General features: G+C 39.8%; 1 protein-coding gene across 3 annotated transcripts in view; it reads left to right on the top strand.

Annotated features, from left to right (window-relative positions):
* The first annotated feature begins 17,067 nt into the window (after nucleotides 1-17,067).
* SYTL5 (synaptotagmin like 5) overlaps nucleotides 17,068-21,720 on the top strand; it is a 103,811-nt gene continuing 99,158 nt past the window's right edge. For all 3 annotated transcript variants that reach the window (XM_029930999.1, XM_029930998.1, XM_029931000.1), the window contains exon 1: nucleotides 17,068-17,186. In XM_029930999.1, coding sequence (XP_029786859.1) covers nucleotides 17,068-17,186 — 119 coding nt within the window. The remainder of the gene's footprint in view (nucleotides 17,187-21,720) is intronic.

Consider the following 21,720-nt stretch of genomic DNA (forward strand, 5'->3'; position numbering starts at 1 on the left):
TAAATACTAGGGGCGCCTGGGTGGCTCATTCAGTTAAGTGCTGGCTTTGGCTCAGGTCATGATCTCCTGGTTCGTGGGTTCAAGCCCCGCATCAGGCTCTGTGCTGACAGCTAGCGTAGAGCCTAGAGCCTGCTTCAGATTCTGTGTCTCCCTCTCTCTCTGACCCTCCCCTGCTCGCACTGTCTCTGTCTCTCAAAAATAAATAAAAGACATAAAAATAATTAAAAAATAAATAAATAAGTAAATAGCTAAAGCAACTAAAATTTTCAAAACCAAACAATGTAATTTAAAAAATCATTGAACATTAACAGTTTATTCTAAGAATAGAAGTAGTAGATTTTACCAGAGAATATAGTTGAGTTGAGACGGGAGCTATGTGTAGAGAAATCATACTTGGAATGTAGCCATCAAATAATGATGTTCCAGGATTCAAAAATAGACTTTGAATCTAAACATACTTTTATTTGGATTACAAATAGTTCAGCAACAGCCCAGTTGGTAAACACAGACCAAGAAAGATCATAACAAACATATTTTTTTAATTCATGTATCAAGAGTATGGACAAATCCGTTAATATTTCCTCCCAAGAGCTTTATGTAGACAGAAATGATTTTTATTCTCCTGGCAATAAATTACATTAAAATCAGTCTATGAATAAAATTTTTGAAATTAATTTCATTTAAATCAGTTGATATATCAAGGATATGTTCTCAAACAAAGCAGTAAGGGCCTAATACAAATGGGCATTTTTTTTCCAACTTTCAACAAATAATGGTATATCCAAAGATGTCTGTGCCTACAAACAAATGTATAATTTTGAAGTTTTACATTTTGACTAGAACTAGGTATATATTCAAACACATTTTGTGACAAAGGATCACTGCCCTCTGATTAAGAGACCAGCCCAGGAAAAATAACTACGAGGAAGTCCAGTCAGTAATTTGGAAAAAGAAAAGACTAGAATGTTTTGTTTGCATTAGCCATGCTTAAGAAGGAAGAATTTAACTTCAAACCTCTCATAACTGTCATCTAATTTGGTCGGCTATTACTGAGTTTGGGCTTCAAACACAGGAAGATTATTTCTAAATCAGTTATATACAACAAACCAAATAGCTATTGATTTTCTGCCAAGTGAATTCCTGTTTGACTTTTTTATTGTTCTTGTGAGTAATAGTTGTGTGTTTGGCTTTATACTTAAGCACAATAGGATGTAACTAAGGATCAGCACCACACGGATCTGCAGAATAGGTTCCTGAACAATGAGGATTAAATCCAGGGGTAATATTAGATTGATTATATTGGAAACGTATTGACCGTGGGTCAGCAAACATAAAATGTAGGACCCCTGCTGCCACTAATAATCTTAGTAACTGGTCACACTTTCCATGGTTTACTATGACCTAAGGACAATTGAAGTGTCTTTCATGTAACCATGATCATGTCTTGGTTCAGTCATGTCTGTGAGTTACCTTGGTCAAGGTAAGCACTTCTAGAAGTATCTCCCTGGGATATTTTTTCCTCCTCCCCCATCTCTACCTTTCTTCCTGGTTCACCCAATCTGTCTTGGCATCTACAGAGCTGTTGCTGATTTGGCCTTGTTCCCAGTGTCTCACCAGTTGGCAGCCTCTCTATGACCTTTTGTCAATGGTAGAGGAGCCTACATTCTCTGGGCTAGTAGGACTGCTGGTGCCTGTAGACTTTCTGTCGTCTCAACCATTCCAAGTCCCCCTCCCCCAGCCGAGCTCCTCATGCCCTGCTTGCAAGAGCCAGGTAGCACCCGGCCCGTCCTAACCTATTTTCTTCTACTCTCTCCATATAATGATCACTGCTGGAGGTTTCATTGCCTTTTGTTAGTCGGGGGAAGCTGCTCCAGTGTCTTCTCCTACATTTTCTCTACATCGTCTTCTAATAAAACTTGATGTTCTGACCTCCAAGCTTTGTTCTTGGTAGAGAGAACACCTAGCTTGAGGAACATTAGAAGAAAAAGAAAACGTATTGAGAACAGTGTTGTTTCCCAAATTATCTGTGGCAAAGAGCCAGTTTCTTTGTTTTTAATTTTCCAAGCCACCTTAGACTAACACTTTTTAAAGTTGTATTGTGTGATGATTCCACTGATTACACATTTCTTTGTCATGTCACTGACAAATTTTTATAAGAGTTTTAAAATATTATCAGTTTTGTATGTATTTTATCTCAGCGCCAGCACATGAACCACATTTATATATTTTTTATTTTTTAAAGTTTTATTTATCTTGAGACTGAGAGAGAGAGCATGCATGCAAGTAGGGGAGTGGCAGAAAGAAGGAGATAGAGAATTCCACACTGTCAGTGCAGAGCCCAGTGTGGGGCTCGAACTCACCAACCTTGAGATCATGACCTGAGCTGAAGTTGGATGCTTAACCAACTGAGCCACCCAGGCGTCCCCATGGATTATGTGAAGTTATTCATGGTTTCATTTTGGCTTTGCATTTGCTATCTGAGGAATTCTCTGGCTTCAGGTGGAACAAGAGAATGTGATAGGGACTGATGCTAGGCATTTGGCAGTAGCAGTTCCTTCTGATTCTCCCAGAAACCCTAGGAGGTGGATACTATTAGTATCTCCAGTTTACATAAGAACAAACAGGTTCAGAAGAGTTAAATAGCTTAGCTTCTTTAACATAATAGGTAGCAAAGCTGGGATTTCCACTCAGAGCTTCCTGACTCCAAAACCTGAAGTTGTTGGCTGTTTGAACTGTCCATTGGAAACCCTTGGGAAGTTTTAAAACTATAATCCCTCAGCACCAAACAAATTCTTTAATTTGATTTTAAAAAATGGCTTTACTGAAATAAATGCACATACCATGAAATCTCCCCATTTGGAGTGTGCAGGTCAATGGTTTTTAGTATATTCATAGGTTAAACACCATCCCCACAATCTAATTTTAGAACCTAGTCATCCTGGGGTGGTCCTGACAGCAGAGTCCCTGAGGTCTTAACTTCAGGGCTACAGACCTGGTAGGAGATTTTGAGTGGACTTCAGACGTTCGTGAACCTTTTCTAGGATCCACAGCTTTTGTTATCTTCCCCAAAGGAGTAGAGATGCAGGGATGCCTGGGTGGCTTAGGTCTTGCAGTCTGTGAGTTCGAGCCCCATGCAGGGCTCTGAGCTGACAGCTTGGAGCCAGGAACCTGCTTTGGATTCTGTGTCTCCCTTTCTCTCTGCCCCTCCCCCACTCACGCTCGCTCGCTCTCTCTCTCTCTCTCTCTCAAAAATGAATAAACATTTAAAAATTTTAAGGAATAGAGATGCAGCTCAGATAGTGCTAAGAAACTTTAGACTGGTGTGTTCTCAAACTTTAGGGTGCGTGCAAATCACTGGAGTCTCTTGTTAAAATTCAGGTTCAAATTTAGTAGGTCTGGGATGCAGTCAGACACTGTAATTTTCATTATAGGAATAACGACATGAAACAGATGAGTGAAACATTATCTGCTCTGAAATCCCATTCTTCTCATTGGTGAATCTGTATTACCAAACAACCAATCAACAAACAAAAACCCACAAAACAAAAATCAAAATATATATATATTCAATCATTTTTTATTATTTTTTAAATTTTGTCAATTAAATATTTCTGGGCATCGGTTCTTTCTCTTATTATATAAGTATCTACAAAATAGTCATAGTTTTGCCTCTTGGGCCAGAAACTCTAAAATATTTACTGGCTGGCCCTTAATAGAAAAATTAATGTTAACTCCTAGTGTAGACCAAAGTTTATGACGGCCTTTGAGGAGCATAAATTGTTGTTCGTCTTACTCTCCACAGCTCTTTGCTGCATTGGGCAGACATGGCGTTACCAGTCAGACTGCTAAGAATACTAAACATGAGGGCAGCAAGCTGGCTGTATTTATGGATGCTTTCAGCTCTAGAAGAGAGGTCTGGGCAGGTGAGAGTCAACTTCTGGTGTAGCTTACAAATAGCTCTTCCTGGGGTTGCAGGCTACTTGCCTGAATAGCATGGATAGCTTTCCATAAAGGATCTCGTACGTTCTCAGCTAGGTCATGTTGACAAGACTTTGGAAGCGGGATTCTCTAGGAACAATTTGCAATCCACAAAGACAGCTTGGTTAATTGGGGTTGGATGCTTGTTAGCTGAATGTACTGGTAGAGTATTGCATTTCTTATACCAGCCTTCAAGCCCCCTAACGCTCAAGGCGTTTGTTCAGAGTTAGGGTTGTCTGACCATGAGTTTTACATGTATGAAGACATTTCTTATTTTCCAACATTAACTCACTTTGATTCCTGTGAAAAGGATCTGCTAAAACATGTATGACTCTTCAGAATTCTCCAGGCTTCAAGTGGTCTCCTGCACTATAATCTTTATTATAGAACTTCCTGTCAGGTGTCCATTTTGAACTAATCTTTCCTTTGGTTTTGATAAATAACTTCAGATCTCCTTACTGGCGACTCACTTTTAGGCTGGCTTTCTTTCGTCTGTCTGTGTATCTGTCTGTCTTTGATGCAAGAAGTTGTCTGTTCTCAACACCCATCCCAAATACTCCTTGTTACCACAAGGGCCATACCTGGTGGTCAGATTTTAGCATGCTCCAGGGGGACAAGTACAAAATATGACCTTGACGGAATTGGATTATACACAAAGATGATTGCAAGATTTACTAATTTATGTTATTAGAAGGTAACATGTTAGGGGAAGGGGAAGGAATATATGATATAATACTGGATTGGGGTGAATTTACTGAGATGGTGCATTTTCCAAAGATCCTGGGTTTAGTATAGAACTTCATGTAGTTGGAGGAATTTGTAACAGTTTACTTGATTGGTTAATTGAAATATTAACTTAATGGTGGCCTACATAGAGTCTAAGTGATATACTTGACTCTCAATTCATTAGACTCAACTGCATACCCCACTGTGTTGATTATCCCTTCTTAGTCTTTCATCAGCTCATTTGTTCCTTGGTCCTGTCTTTAATCATTATTCCTCATGCTCCTATCTCTGGCCCTCTTCATATGTTCTCACTTGTATAACTTTAGGGACCACAAAAGCACCAATGATTCCCAGTAAAATGCCTCTAGTGTAGACTTTGCTGATAAACTGTAGTTTCATACTCCAGATGCCCTTCTGGGCAGATCTTTGTTGATGTTTGCCTCATAAGCACTTCACCCTCAACATGTTCAAACTTCAATTGTTTTCTCTCACCCTTTTTTTGTCTTGTATTCTCTATCTCCGTTAATAGTATTACCATCAGGATTCCATTTACTCCAGTCCCATTGAATCAGAATCTCTGGAGATGAACCCTCAGGAATCTGTTTTTGAACAAGTCCCATAGGTGATTTGGATGTGCACTAACATTTAAGAATCTTGACAGTTCCCCATACTGGAACCCTCAGAGTTATACCCTCTCCTGTTTATCACACACATCTGGTTGGGAGCTGGATCTTACTGAGGTCATCCCCAAATGTCTAAAAAATGACCCTTGGGCCCTTCCCCACTACCACAGTTTTACTTCCTCCTCTGTGCCTGGTGATCCTGTAGGAGCCCCATGCCGTCTGCATAACCTCTGCCCTCTCTTTTATATAATCACTGAATGCTCATGTCTCGCAAAACCCAAATCTGAAGAGACAAAGCTGACTGTGCTGTTTCTTGGCTTAAAAGCGCTCAACAGCTTGATGGCATGGGAGCAGTTTTCAGACTTTTTAAGGTCATGGAACTCTTTCTTCAAATAAAACCATGCCAGGAAATCCAACTTATAGAACAGATAAAAGCAGAGCTGCTCTGTTTGGAGCAGGGGTCGGCGCCACAGCCTTGGCCACTCAGCTTGCCTTGCTGTGTTTCCTAAGAAACCGTTCCCAAAGACACAGTTTGAAAAACACTTGATCAAGTCCAGATGCTTTATTTGGATACCACGCTCCTCCCTGGCTGATGCTCTCCTTCCTTTCACCTCTCCACCATTAACTCAGACCCCAGCCCTGGGATTATTCGTTATTCCCTGGACTAGTTGTGTGTTCTTGTGACTTTTCTTACTTACTGTCTTTAGATCCTTGAATGGCTGGCTGCTGGCCTCTTCCTAATCATTCTTTTCTTTGGGTTCTCAAAGCCAAGTTGGCATTTCTCAGACTGTTCTTTTTTATGTTTATGTCGGTCTCTGCTTGCCTTGGGATACAGCCCATGCTTTCTTCATCTGGGTAGCCCCTAGATTCAGCACAGTGTCAGACACATGGTTTTACACATGCTTATTGTGACCCATTCTATCTGTTCCTTGGTTTTATTTTTTTCCAGACTGAACATGTTTTAGTGAATTAAACATTACCTTAAAAAACAAATTTATTAACCTCAGAGCTATATGATTCTACTACTGAAATGTTTTCCTGTTCAGTACCCAAGCATAATAATCCATGGATATATGCATTGTGTATTTTTTATGGAGAGTATATGTAATATGTATGCATTGTAGAAACGTGGAATTAAAGACAATTATAGAGCAGGAATTAAAATATAGTCATAACGTAATGCTCCAGGGATAGACCTAATATTTTGACTTATTTATTTCCATTCTTTCTTCTGTAATATTTAGGCATGTATGTATTTCCTTTAAAATTGGAGCCATAGGGGCTCCTGGGTGGCTCAGGCAGTTAAGCACCAGCTTCGGCTCAGGTCATGATCTCACGGTTTGTGAGTTCAATCCCCGTGGTGGGCCCTGTGCTGACAGCTCAAAGCCTGGAGCCTGCTTTGGATCCTGTGTCTCCCTCTCTCTCTGCCCCTCCTCTGCTGTGTTCTGTCTCTCTCTCTCTCTCTCTCTCTCTCTCTCGCTCTCAACAATAAACACTAAAAAATTAAAAAAATATATAATTAGAGCCATAGTGTATAAGTAGTTTTATATCCTGATTATTTTCTACCTCATATTATGAACCTTCCATCATGTCATCATATATGAGAATCTTAGAGTTGTTGAGAATCTTATTAATAATAATTGTGGACTTCCTAAGCCATTTCCAAGAAATTTATAAATTCTTTTTCTTAATGTTTATTTTTGAGAGAGAGAGAGAATGAGCACATGCACGTGATTTGTGGGGTGGGGGGAGTGGAGGCAGAGAGAAGGAGACACATAATTCAAAGCAGGCTCCAGGCTCTGAGCTGACATCCCAGAGCCCAACATGGGACTCGAACTCACGAACCCGCAAAATCATGACCTGAGCCAAAGTCGGATGCTTAATTAACTGAGCCATCCAGATGCCCCTGAAATTTGTGAATTCTTAAAGGAAAGTCTAGGAAGCTAGAGAGACAGACCTATGTGTGTTTTGTGAATCAAAGGGAATGGAGGAACATTTTGATTGATCTTCTTCATGACATAGTGCTTAACCTCGGTGTAAAGGCAGAATGGATGGAGGGATTGAAAATTTTTTGAGCATTCCCTTATGTGTCAGATATTGTGCTTAATATACATTTCACATTTAAATACATGTATATACATTTTATACTTTATATACATTCATTTGACTATTCACAACAAACCAAGGAAGTGGACATTAATATTCCCTTTTTACAGATGAATAAACTGAAATGCAGAAATTTAAAGTAGCTTGTCCAAGTTATTATCTCCCAAAATAGAATTTTAATTCCATTTGTTTCTCAAGCTTCATCCTTTCTCTGACAGCAACTCTGAGAGCGTTCGCTGAACCTACCTTTGATTGTGAAGGCTTTGTGTGAGCAGGGCTTACCCTGTGGGGTAGAAGCCTTTAGGTAACCACAGTTATGAGCCCCTGAAATTATCCCTCTTTATGTATTAGATGTGTCTATATACATTAGAATATATTTATATTTTTTCAAGGTAGAGAGTCTGTGGTTCTTCTTGGCTAAGGTATCCTTCAAAAAGCTTTATCTCTACTGCAAATCATGGAGCATCCACAAGTCTTGCAGAAACCATCTGAGGAGACTTTAGTTTTACTTGCCTAGCCCTGCACTGAGAACATTATATTTTCTTGGTCAAATGGCTTTTGATGTGTCCCTGAAACCCATGGAATATGTTTTCTCTGGATACTCACCAGTACCTTTGATACTGTTTGTTTATAAGAGAGTCTCATATAATTTGCACATCTGATAACTGTGCTACCAAGTCACTAATATGTGTTTCTGCATGTAAAATAATAACTCTTGCATTCTTATTTCTTAATAGGTGAGTATTTCAAACCCTGCTTCTCTTTGCATATATAAAAGTACCAACACCTATACTGACCTAGGAGCAATAAATAGGGAATTATGGCGCACATGCAATTTCTCCATTCCTATCAGGTACTCAAAGAAGACATGGCCCTTGATCTGCAAACTTCTTGGTAAACACAGTCTTATACACCTAATATATTAGGAAGTGACATATGGTAAATTAGCAAAGGCTGCAAATTCTTCACTACTCCCATTCCATTAGAAATGAATTCATTTCCTTTAATCTGGGATGGCTTTAGTAATTTGCTTGGCAAATAAAACATGGGAGAAGTAATGTTCTGGGACTTCCAAGGGTAAGATTTAAGATGTCTTGCAGCTTCTGCTTCGGCCTTTAGAATGCTTGGTCTGGGGAAAGACGGCTGCCATGTAAAAAGTCTGACTATCCTGAGGCCACCATAAGGGAGAAATCACATATAGGTATTAGGGTCAGCAGCCCCAGCTCTGTTCCCAGCCAGCTGTTGACATCAAGTGACAGATATGTGTGTCTTCCTTAACCTCCCTAGTCCAGCCTTCGGGTCACGTTAGCCCCTACTACCATCTGACAGCAGCCTCATAAGAAACACAAAAATAAAAGCCTACCAGTTAAGCCCAGTCAATCTTACAAAACTGTAAAAAGTAGTGATACATTTTTGTTTGAAGTCACTAAATTTGGGGGTAGTTTGTTACTGAGCAGCAGATAACTATAACATGAAGGGATGAGTGCACCTGTTGTATTTGGAGCTAATAAGCTCCACTTATATAGAAGGTTTCCAAGGAAATTCCAGTAATGCTCTTCTTCCTACAATTTGTATGATGGATCCTTCTCTTGTCCTCACGTTCTCCCTGCTAACGTTTTTTTTAATTAAGTGAAATAGACGTTTCTGTTCATTTTGCATACATCTCTTCTAAAGATGGCAATGTTTTATGGCATTCTATAACAGAATTATTGGAAGAGAGGTAAGTGATTAAATAGAACATACTGCCATCTAAGAAGATGGCATCCATAGTAAAGAGGCCACCATCATGTCTTGTACGGATGGTACAGTGGTAGATTCCACTCTAAACCCACTGAGCTGGAATATTGTCCAATTTCTCCATCCCGAGAAATCTGCTTAGAATATAGTTTTTTTTCCCACTTCCATTTTAACATAGAGCATCACCTCGGGCTGATTCAGTGTTCTCTCCCGAGATGAGATGGCATATATTCCAATTTTTACTGTAGGCATTGCTTCTGAAATGTTTCATTTTTTTTTTTATCTCATTCATTAGAAGTCCAAAACGAGTCTTAAGGCTAAAATCTTCGTGTTGGGAGAACTTTATTCTGGTGGCTCCAGAGGACAATCTTTCCTTGTCTTTTCCAGCTTCTAGGGGCTACCTGCATTTCTCGGCTTGTGGCCCCTTCCTCCATCTTCAAAGACCATTACTCCAATCTCTGCTGCTATCATCACACCCCCTTTCCTGACTTTGACTCTGCTACCTCCCCCTACTAAGGACCTCTGTGATTATATTGGGCCCATCTGGATGATCCAGGATAATCTTCCCTTCATAAGATCTTTAGTCACATCTGTAAAGGTTTTGATGACTAGTACATGAGCATCTTTGGGACTGTTATTCAACCTATCACAGATCCCTCAGTTAGATTCAGAATCAGGCATTTAAGCAGATGCCCATGGATACTTCGAAGTTAGAAGGCGAAGAGATAAGGAGAGGGTGTTCAAGTAGAAAGATCTGGAGATGAAGAAGCCATGGCTTCTTTTGAGGAATCAAGTGCTGAATGTAGTTAGATGGTAGACACATGAGAGAGGGGTAGGCAACAGCCAGATAATAAAGGGTTTTAAAAACCATATTAAACAATCTGAACGTTTAAGAACAAAGGGAAACCACTGAAAGATTTTAAGCATGGAGCAACACTGGTCACATTTGTGTTTTGGAGGAATCTGATGGAGGAGAGCAAGATGGAAGCAGGAGACTTAAAATACTGAAAGGCCAGGGTGGTATCACCTAATGCACAATAAAATTCATTTTTGCATCAGAAGCAGCACATCTACCCAACTTCCCTATTGCTGGGAATGTCACCTATGCTCTTCTAAGATCAAATTCCTAAAATTATTTTTCGCTTCTCTCTTTTCCTTCTACCCCAACTCAATCAGCACACCTTCTTGCTTCTTGTATTTTTTAAAGATATAAAACATACGACTATATGAATATGTCTCAATAAACAATATGGGAATACATTTCTTTTCATTTCTTTTCTAACCCCTTGACAACTGAGCCACCATCCCTATAGGCAACATGATTAGCAGATCAGTATGTATTATTCTATGCCTTTTCCTATGCATTTGTGTATATTATAAATATGCACATATTGATGTTGCATTAGACACATACATTTGAAATCATAAATGTCCCTATTTTTAACTAGCAATGTAGTTTAGATATTCCCACATTGGCACATATTTTTAAATATTTTCTTTTAACATGGAACCACGGCATTTTGGTAACATGAGTCTATTTCAGAATTTTCACTCTGGATAATCATGCTACAGTGAATATCTGTTCATTATCCTTACACATACACACGGCTATTACTTTTTCTATAAGATGGATTCTTGGGGTGCCTGGGTGACTCAGTTGGTCAAGCATCAGACTCTTGATTTCAGCTCTGGTCATGATCTCACCGTCCTGAGATCAAGCCCTGCATCAGCCCCGATGCTGGGCATGGAGCCTGCTTGGGATTCTCTCTCCCCCTCTCCATCTGCCCCTACCCTATTCACACATGCACATGTGTGTTCTCTCTCTCTCTCTCTCTCTCTCAAAAAAATGGATTCTTAAAAGTGGTCAAAAAATGCATGTCTTAGTTTTTAAAACTTCACTGAGGTATGAATGAGGTATACAAGAAGCTGTACATACTTAATGCACACAATTTAATGAGTTTGGAGATGAGTATGCACCCATGCAGTTATCACCAGAGTCAATGCCTTAAACGTATCCATCACTTCCAAAAGTGTCCCCCCATCCTGCGTATGTACGTGTGTATGAATGAATGGTGAGGGCACTCAGCAATTTTTTCAGTGTATAACACAGTGTTGTTAACTAGAGCCATTATGCTGTACAGTGGATCTCTGGGAATTACTCATCCAGCATAACTGAAACTTTGTACCCTTTGGCCAATTTTGAAAGATTTAACTCATCCTCTGAAAAGGGTGACAAGCTGTAAAGACTCTGAGATTTTTACCCTCCTTTCAAGCTACCAAATAGGCCTGTCATAGTTTTATAGGTAGTGGTTAAAGACCTGCTACTCCTGGGTCAGATGCAATGGAGGTTATTACTGAGAGCAGAGAAAGTCTCATGAACTTCGTGTTGGCATCGGTTGCCCGTGCCCTCGAGTGCCCAGGTGAAAATAGTGTATGCAGTAGACTTGTGTAACAGCTGGTGAACCCTGAACTTAGGGAACCCAAAATTTTTACAGTAAGCTGCCGGCAAATTTGCCCTCTTCCCTGGAGAGAGACTTTTACTTTGTAGAGCAGATCGTAAGCAAATCTGTCCTCAGCTCCAGAGACAGACAAAGTGTCTTTCTTGGCTGGTCACTAAACAAACATCATTGGAAGGACTTTCCAGAGCAAAAGGGCAGCTAGTGCCTCTGCCCACAAGACATGGTAGATGGGGAAGAGACCCACAGAGAATTCTCTCTCAACTAGGGATTGAATGGATTTCTCCTTCCATCAGTGGGGCCTGAGCCTGTCCATTTCCACATACCCTCATTAAACACTAGATGATGCACATGTTTGTATTTTACATTCTTATAATCTAATGGGAAAGTTAAGATGTTTTCTCTTTGTCATAATTTGCCTTTATATAACTAGTGAGCTAAGTGAGCATCTTTTCATGTTTCTATGATTTGTTTGTGAAATGACAATACTGTGGGTTGCCTGTTCTTATTTGCCCCTTATTTTATTGGCTCATTTTTTGTATTTATCTCTTTATATTTTCTAGATATTAATCCTTTTCCTGCATTATATGGAACCATTACTTTTTTTCACTTTATTTGCAGTGGCTTCCTTTGTACACTTATTTTAAATTTATATATGGTCTCTTCTGTGAAATTTTGGGGGGGGGGGCCAATGTCAAGTTTTATAGGTCTTGGTAGTTAAAAAGCATTTAGAGGAACTATCAAATAAGATTTAAGTGTATCTTCTAATTTTTCTTTCAAATCTTTCTCTTTTGAATTTATTTAGATTTTCTGGTTTTTTCTAAGATAGAAATAGTCTTCTAAGAGAAGTAGGAAAAAAGTCTTTGCTTTAGAAATACCAAAATAGATGATGTTGAGATAAAAGCGAATTAACGTTAGATATCTTTTTTTCCAAACTGAGGGTTCTGTGAAAGTTCACAATTAACATTAGAATGTTAAAGACTCTGAGAAGTTCTGTAGAAGAAAAAATATTTAATTTGATTTAACTCAATACAGATAAAATTTTGTTGGACTGAAGAACTTTTAAGGAATTCCATAGACTATCTAATGGCATCTATGGGATGCTGTTCCTGCCACGGAGGCACTGAGAGGCTGTCACATGGAATGATTGGAAGCAGGGTCCCTGAAACCACAGTGCTCTGTGTCACTTACTACCTGAGCATGTTAATTAACTTTTCTAGGCCTCAGCTTTCTCATCTATAAAATGGGGGTATTAGGCTTTATTTTGCGAGGGAGTTATAAGGATTAGCTGAGTTACACAGGTACTAGCTGTTATTGTGGACCATTCTGGGGATGCTGCTCTTGAAGCATCACTGTAAAGCTGATAATATTTTTAATTGGCCTCCCTAGTAATGTTGAGAGAATCAATACGTGGTGAAAATTAAAAAAATCAATTATGTTCCCATTGGATGTTCCACACAGTTGTCCATGTAGGAAGTAACTCTTATACTGAAAATAAATGCCTCTAATTCTATACCATCTGCCTTTGGGTCTTTAATAGTGAAAGAACTATTTATGTCACTCCCCATGGCATGTTTATCTCCATGGTCCGTCTCCCCATTGGACAGTCATATGGATTCTTGTCTGTTTGAAAGCCACTCCCAAGTGAATTTTGCAAATGCTGTTTCGCTTGTATCCTGAGCATTTCTAAGTCTGCCAGAAATCTACCTAACTGTTGTATTGTCACACAATGACAGCAAAACAGGAAATTGATTTTATTAATTTCATCATAAGGGCACTGCCGGAAGTAATTCCCTTTTAAAGCTGTAATTTCAAATACTCCTTAATAAGATATGTTTAGGTCTTTCCTTTGACTAAAATATCAGCCTGCCTTATTTTTAAGTGTGTTCCTTGAAGAAATATGCTTTTTAAAGAACACATATGCATTTTGGTGACTCTGAGAATTTCTTATTACTGACTGTTTTGTGGTGCTCAACGGTTAATGATCTGTCCCTATCTGTCTATGCAGAAAGGCAGCAGAATGACTTAGAAACCATTCAGGCATCTTTTTGAATAGTTTTTCAGTTCATCAAGACTTTTGGCCAGAGAGGGGAAAATCTACATCTGAAATGTTTAAGCAGAGAGAGATCTGTTGAAGTGAAGGTATTGAAGAATAAAATAAAAATGGATTTCTTCTAATCTGACTAGTGTTTTACCCAGCACATTTAACTGAAAGAATGCGGATTGCCTCTAGATAAAATGCTCTTATGGTTATTTTTACTCCTTTTTTCTTACCTAAGTAATGTGTCTAGAGGGTAACGGATTCTCCGGGAGGGTGTATGAACGAGCTAAAAAGAGGCATCAAGAAACTGTACAAATTTAGGTGAATTCATCTCACCCCACCTGCTGGTCCTCCAAAGACTCATAAATTTTATTTGATTGGTATACAGAGACCAGATTAGATGTAGGTTCAAACTAAACACGGAGATTTCCATTGGCAGGACCAGGACATTTGCTCCTGAAAACGAGAGCCCTTTGGGAAGCCAGCCTACAATCAGAAGTGTCCAGGAGAAAGTGAAATTCAAGCAAGAGACTATTTCTCCAGTTGAAGGATTTGAGTGGTTGTGTGTGTGTGTGTGTGTGTGTGTGTGTGTGTGTGTGTTTTAATTGAAATTCTAGTTAGTTAACATACAGTGTAATATTAGTTTCAGGTGCTGCACAATGTACTGATTCAACACTTCAATACATCACCTTGTGCTCATCACCGCAAATGCGCTCTTTGATCCTCCTCATCTATTTAGCCCGTGACCCCACCCACCTCTCCTCTGGTAACCATCAGCTCTCTGTAGTTGAGTGATTAATGTCATGAAATTTGCCACACTGAGGCTCTGTCATGCTTCAGGGAGCCTGCGCTACAAGGAATAAATGAAAATAATCCTTTGTCTATGCTCCTTTGTCTATGCCCAGGCTCACTTTCTCCTCTTCTCCACCCCATATTTCTCCAGAAGGACTATCACCAATTAGATTCTACCCTATAGACTGGTGGTGATGGTGGAGGGCACTTAAGGGGAAGAGCACTGGGTGTTATATGGAAAACAATTTGACAATAAAATATTATGGGGAAAAAAAAACACAGTCCAGTCCTGTCTCCTGGAGGACACACCCTGATTTTCTTAATAAAGTTTTGGCTACTACTTATCTATCTCCTTGGCCATTTATCCATCAGCTCTGTCAGTCCTGATACAAATGAGAAAAAATCCATTTAGGGCTAATTTTGTTAATTAAAATCTTACAGGGAAATTTTTATTTCTTTTATATCCTTGTCTGATTTCCCATCTTCTCTGTCACCTTCAGATCCTCCCCGACAGCGTTACTACCCTCCTTCCTTTGATTCTCCTCACTGAGCAGAGCCTTGAACCTTTAGAGGGCAGGTCGGCATGTCCAGCCCAAGGCGAGGATAACCATAAGCCTCAGATCAAACATTTTTGTGGCTCCAACCCCTTGGATCATCTCTAAATACAACTCTATGGAACATTCACATATGACTTTCTAAGTCTGACATTTCAAATATAAATATGTCCTACATGAACCAGGCTGTAATTATAGTGTATTCATTCATTGAGTTACCAAGTAGTTTTTCCATTTCACTGTGAACCCAGATGAACCACACAAAGGGTGGAAAAACCAGTTCTGCTCTTTTTCTGAGGAGACCGCAGTTGACGATGATGCAAAAACCAAACCATTAACCTTTCTGAAGAGCCCCTTTTGCTCTAACCTTGTTGCTTTCTGTTCTTGTCACCCTTGGGCTCTCTGATCCCTGCTGCCTCTCGGACTTTGGGGTTGGATGAAAAGTCCAGGAGTCGATCTGGAACGTCTGTATGACCAGGGCAGTTTTCTCAGGGGGAGCTAGCTCTTGACCTATAGGAAGAGTTTCTGTTCTGAGTCATTTCAGCAAAGTTACGGTTTGGTGTACAACGTGTGAAACATACATCTAGGGACTTTGAAAAGTTAAGCTCTGGACAAGATCTTGTCCTTTCATATCACCTGAGATTTTGTTGTCGGCCCAAATTTAGGGCAACTGGGAGGCTCCAAAGCAGCTTTTGAGTAAGTATCTCATTATGCTCGGGAACTGCCTATAACCAAGCAAACCAAATGTAACTTGCACATAGACTGTAGTCCATAGACCTGGCAGGGAAACTGAGGATCAGTGTCATGGGATGAGGTCACATCACAAAACCTGACCGATCACTCTAAGTCCTCGTTTGTAAGGGGATGTACAGAGAGACTCCAGGCAGCAAGCCAATGAAAGAATGTGCTCAAGAATTAGGGTGAGGGATGCAGCCTGGCGTGCTTCTTATGTAGACAAGGGGTAGTTTTAGAACATCTATTTTAAAGTGGAATAATTCACAAATCTGTACATCTGAGATCTAAACCCTCATCTTCAGAATAAAATATTATCCATTGTGGTTGAAGTTCCTGTGTTCTCTCTGACTGCATCTCTGAATTCCTCATGAACTCCCTTGTATTTATACTACAAATGTATATGTTCCTAAATTAGATCTAATGTTGTGACATATTGTTTCCTTCACACATTTGGCATCATTCTGCATGAATTCTTCTGTAACTTGATTTTTTTTCCATTCAGTGCTATGTTTGTGAGAAACATTCCAGTTGATACACGTTGCACTGATTTACATTTGTTTCGCCAGCAGTGCTTTGTACACGGTGGGCCTAGTTGGGGGAAGAAGGGAAGGAATAGGAGGGAGCTACGTAAGAAACAGTCCAGACTGTGTACTTGGTGTCCCTCAGTGGTGGCCCAGCTCACCCACGGGTCAGCTGCAAGGGTGGTAACCGGACATGGCTGGTAAAGAAATTAATTATAATGGAAGAAAGTGAATTTGCACAGAGAACCTGGAATCAACTAAATATAAATGATATTGCATGGTAATAAAGACCTAGTAATTATTTGATGATTGCATGTTGATTTATTTTTGAGTAAAGTGGATCGCTGTTTCAATACTTAGATACTATATGTACTCTGGGAACATGGCCTAATTAAGTATTCTAAGTAATTTTTCTCTCCTTTGCTTTCTCTTCCCTGTGTTTTCTGTATCCTGCCCTAGCTGATCTGATTCCTGCTCTGTAGCATTCTGAAGGATTGACATCATCATTAATGAAACTCAGCTGCCACCCGACTGGACCCCACAGCAAAGGGTTTGGTGATCTTTCTCAGGTAGAACAATAATGACTTTCTTGGAATGTAACCCCAGTGGTGTCTCTTTTCTGTGTAGCCTGGAAGAATACCTGACGACCATCGGCAATTCTTCAGAGACCTTCTAAAACCCACTCTGCCATCAAACAGCTGAGTGACTCTGGGTTGACCAGACGTGCCTCCAGACTTGGGGATATCGGTTCACCTAGAAGATTCACCCACTCTTACTCAGAGCTGCTGCTGAAATACCATGTCTAAGAACTCGGAGTTTATCAATCTGTCATTTTTGTTAGATCATGAGAAGGAAATGATCCTGGGAGTCCTAAAGAGAGATGAATATTTGAAAAAAGTGGAGGACAAGAGAATAAGGTAATAAATTTTTTCTCTTTTCTGCCCTTCCTGACTGTTGTCTGTTTGAAGCAAGCTAGATTAGAAATTGGGCAACTGCGACCCTACTGGAGACAAATGTTGGTCAGTGCTTTCATGGATTTCCAGCACTAACTCACGTATTAGAAAACATCTTTGATGGTTTATCACTTAGCTGGATGGAAGAATGAAATTGAGTGGATAATATGGTGTTTAAAAATTTTTTTTAAATGTTTATTTTTGAGAGAGAGAGAGAGAGAGAGAGACAGACAGACCAAGCATGAGTGGGGGAAGGGCAGAGGGAGAGGGAGACACAGAATCTGAAGCAGGCTCCAGGTTCCGAGCTGTCAGCACAGTGTGCAACAGGGGGCTCCAACTCACGAACCATGAGACCATGACCTGACCTGAAGTCAGATGCTTAACCGACTGAGCCACCCAGGTGCCCCAGTGAATAATACAGTGTTGATAAAAATTCCTACTTATCAATAATATCATAAGTAGTAGTTAAGCAGGAGTGCCTAGGTTTGAGTACCAGCTCCTTGGTGTATTAGTTGTGTGACCTTGAGCAAGGTACTCAATTTTTCTGTGCCTTGTTTTCCTCATCCATAAAACAAGGATAATAAAATTGCCCACCTCCTAGGGTCATTGCAAGGATTAAGGAAGATAATACATGTACAGTGCCTGGTATCTAAGTTTGCATTTATTTATAATGCCTTCCTCAGGTCAGTCTTTCTGGGAATTTGTTCTCACCAGAGCTGAGAGAAAAAGAAGGGAATCTGGAGAGTGAAAAATTCTCATTTTACCCCAGAAATCACCTGAATTTTTAAGAATAAGTTTCTAAGGGTGTCTGGGTAGCTCCATTGGTTCAGCATCTGACTCGTGATTTCAGCTTAGGTCATGATCCTAAGGTTGTGCAATTGAGTCCCCCATCAGGCTCTGCCCACCCTGAGCATGGACACTGCTTAAGATTTTCTCTCTGTGCCCCTCTGCCAGTCTCCCCTGCTTACGTGGTCTCTTTCTCTCTCTCAAAAATTTAATAAGTCTCTTTATGAGTAACATGGAGTAACATGGGCCCAGTTGAGTTTCACATTGGTTGTAGGCAAGGTTGCTATTTAGCTGGATCCCCAAGCCTGACCTTCCCTATGTTTTAGCTAGCATCTGTTCTGATTGGTTCATCATCTGTTCTAAATGTTCACGCCATTGTTCTGATTGGTTGTCACATCCATTGGGATTGGTTGCTGCCCGTACTGTGCTGCTTGTTAAATATATTTGGCTATTACATCTCACCCCTGATGAGAGGAGCAGAAATAAACACAGTTCCTTCTCAATGACCGACTACTGTGCAACACATAGATTTTTTGTTTTGTGTGTCTCCCTAAATTGCGATTATTCTTACTACAACTCTCTGAAACTAGATGTGAACCACAAGAAAAAAATCTGGAAAGACCACATAAACAAATTTCTTTTCTTTTTTTTTTATTCAGGAAAAAACTCGTCATAAGATTATCTTTATATAATGCAAAAGTATTCAATGTGCTTAAAGAACCAGGATCCTAGAATTGGAAATACATTGAAATGTTCGTGATTGGTAGTTACTTCATAGTTAAGAGCTCAGAATTTTTCTTTCCACCATTCGTAGGTATTCAATCAATCTTAAAGAAATAAAGGTTTTCATGGAAATTGTTGCAATTTTTCTATGCCTAGAATTCAGGTTAGTGTAGTTAATGATTTTTAAAGAAATCAGAAATTATGTTTTTGCCATTTGTATTCCAGTCATGAAAACTGACTAAATTTTGTATTGTGTTGCAAAAAGTTATATTGTTTATGGGAGGTGAGGTACTAGCTAGTAACTGATGACATGCTCCAGGGAATTAAAAATCACTCCATTCAGGAAAACACAAACTATTTTTTCTTTCCTTTTTTTTTTAAGGTTTATTTATTTATTTTGAGAGAGTGCGCACGTGTGCATGAGAGTGCACAGAGGAGGGGCAGAGAGAGAATCTCAAGCAGGCTCTGTGCTGTCAGAGCCCGACACAGGGCTCAAAGTCACAATCTGTGAGATCACGACCTGAGCCAAAATCAAGAGTCAGACACAACCAAATGAGCTTCCCAGGCACCCCAGGAAAACCCAATTTCATAACGAGATCCACATAAATGCTGAAGGACAATGAATAGGGATTTGTTCAGAATACTTGTTTCTGTCATTCCCAGTAACTTTTCCTAATAATCTGTTATACTTTGTTTTCCCTTTTTCCTTTCTTCTCTTGCCTTTTTTCCCTTCCTCTCTATAAAGAAATTTCGCCAAATGTGTAATACACAACAGAGCTATTGAGAATAAAATTGTTGATTTCCTGGCTCTTCACACTTCTTTGTGGAAAGCCAAAGAAAGGCTTTGATAGATCTAAGAGATACTTTTATAGAAAATAGGTATTTTTAAAGCTGCTATATCTTGTTCCCTTCTTTAATAGCTGCAGTGGCTAATATTTTGTTGAGTTATTTTCTACACTAACTAACGGTATTAGATGTGTTGTCTCATTTTGTTCTGAGCTACCAAGGTATGAGTCCAAGCCATATGATTCAGGCTCTGCCATTCTTTCTTTTTTTTAATTTGAGAGAGAGAGCGGAGGGGGGGGGAGGGAGGAGCAGAAGGAGAGAGGGAGAATCCCAAGCAGGCTCCATGCTCAGTGTGGAGCGTGACACAGGGCTTGATCCCACAACCCTGGGATCATGACCTAAGCCAAAATCAAGAGTCCGGTGCTCAGCCGACTGAGCCACCCAGGAGCTCCTGGCTGTGCCACTTTGCATACTGAGGAGCCACACCTAAGTGAGTGGCATGGTGTTTAGAGTGTGTGCTGTTGACGCATATATCCACATTTCTTGATTCAAATCTTCATTACACCATGAAATCTTTGTGTCACTTTGGATAGGTGGGTTCCATGAATAAATCTAGTTCCCTCATTTGGCTAAACAAATAATAACATTAGGTACCTCATAATGTTGTTGTAGGGATTAAATAAGCTAAATTATCAAGAGTTTAGAAGAATGCTGGCATACAGTAAGTACTTACTAATTGCTGGCTTTAATCATTGGCCCTGTGGTTGGTATGTGTTGTAGTGAACACTGTCAGTGTTCTACTGAGATGTGCTAGGGTCCCTTGTTGGATCTGTGCTCTTACCTCCCAGTTTCCACATGCTCTACTGCAAGGGATGGTGCCTACCACCTTCTTTGAAGGACTACCTTTGAGTGGCTGGAGTTTCCTATAGGACTAAAGAGCCACCAGTGCCAGATAAACTTGAGTTTATGTCCCTACTGGGCAGCTCCAAGCCAATGGCTTTGCGGTGCAATTTCTGCTTTTCAGATTCCTGTGGAATCATATACGGTCACCTAAAGACCACTGCCTTACTTGGCACCTCTCAACTTATCTGTCCTGCATCCCCCGTTCCCTTACAGGTTCCTCTGGAGAGGACTCTAAAAGTCACCTGCACACAAATCTACATCTCAAATTAGCTTTTGGAAAACCCAGCCAGGAGATTTGCCAGACTGAACAGGGATCTTTGTTCTTTTTTCTTGTTATCCTCCAAAATCATCAGCATAAGGAATTTATGGTGTAATCAGTTTTGTTGCAACAGTACATATTTGTGCTAGGTGTTGCAATGATTGTTTTCACCATGCCACAGAGGTGTAAGTTGATATTTTGTTGGCATATAGAGGGACGCATAATTAATTATGAATATGTTAGAAATTGAAGGAATGGTTTAACAGAAGAGATAACACTTGAGCTTGGCCTTGAACTGTGAAAAAGATTTGACATTAGCAAATACATGTCAGCTGCATTTTAGCTGTTTACTACGAACCACAAAATTGCCTTCAGATTCTGCTGATTGGTTTCAGATGGAAATGGAAGCCAAAGAAAATTTTTAAGAATTATGATGGTTACAGAAAAGTAACTGATATGGAAAGTTAGTAAATTGGACTTGGGAAAGCAATGGATTTATTGTTTCTGTGTTTATTTGTTTAAGTAGGTTATTCTTAGAGAAAATAGAAAAATGGAAGAATGTAAAAATTGTGTTGAATCAATGTATTAGGACTGATGCTCAACAGTACTGTGTGGTCCACATAGCCACTCAAGCGTGATATTAATTAAAATGGGACTGGTATCTCGCTGCTCCTGAAGGTGCTCTGAACCCAGAAGGCACATGGCAAGCCTGATAATTATCTCCAGGCATGAATCATAGGACGGGAAGAGGTGTCTACCTACTAACAGAGCATTTTAGGTTCACCCAAGAGGCTTAACTGTATCTATTCTCCTTCAGACCAAGCAGGAAGAAATTATAAGAGATACCTAGAACCAGGTTTCAACCGTTACAGAATAAGAATATTTTGAACGTTCTCTGTGAAGAACAAATCACTTAGTTTTAGTGATGGCTTTGATGCAGTGAAGACAGAGGGCGGAAGTGATGCTAATAAAATTGAGCTATCAACAGTGAATGCAAGTGGAAAAAATATAGTTTGGAAGTTCAAAATAAAGACCTTTGTT

Source organism: Suricata suricatta, chromosome X (assembly GCF_006229205.1).
Source record: "Suricata suricatta isolate VVHF042 chromosome X, meerkat_22Aug2017_6uvM2_HiC, whole genome shotgun sequence".
Lineage (NCBI taxonomy): Eukaryota > Metazoa > Chordata > Mammalia > Carnivora > Herpestidae > Suricata > Suricata suricatta.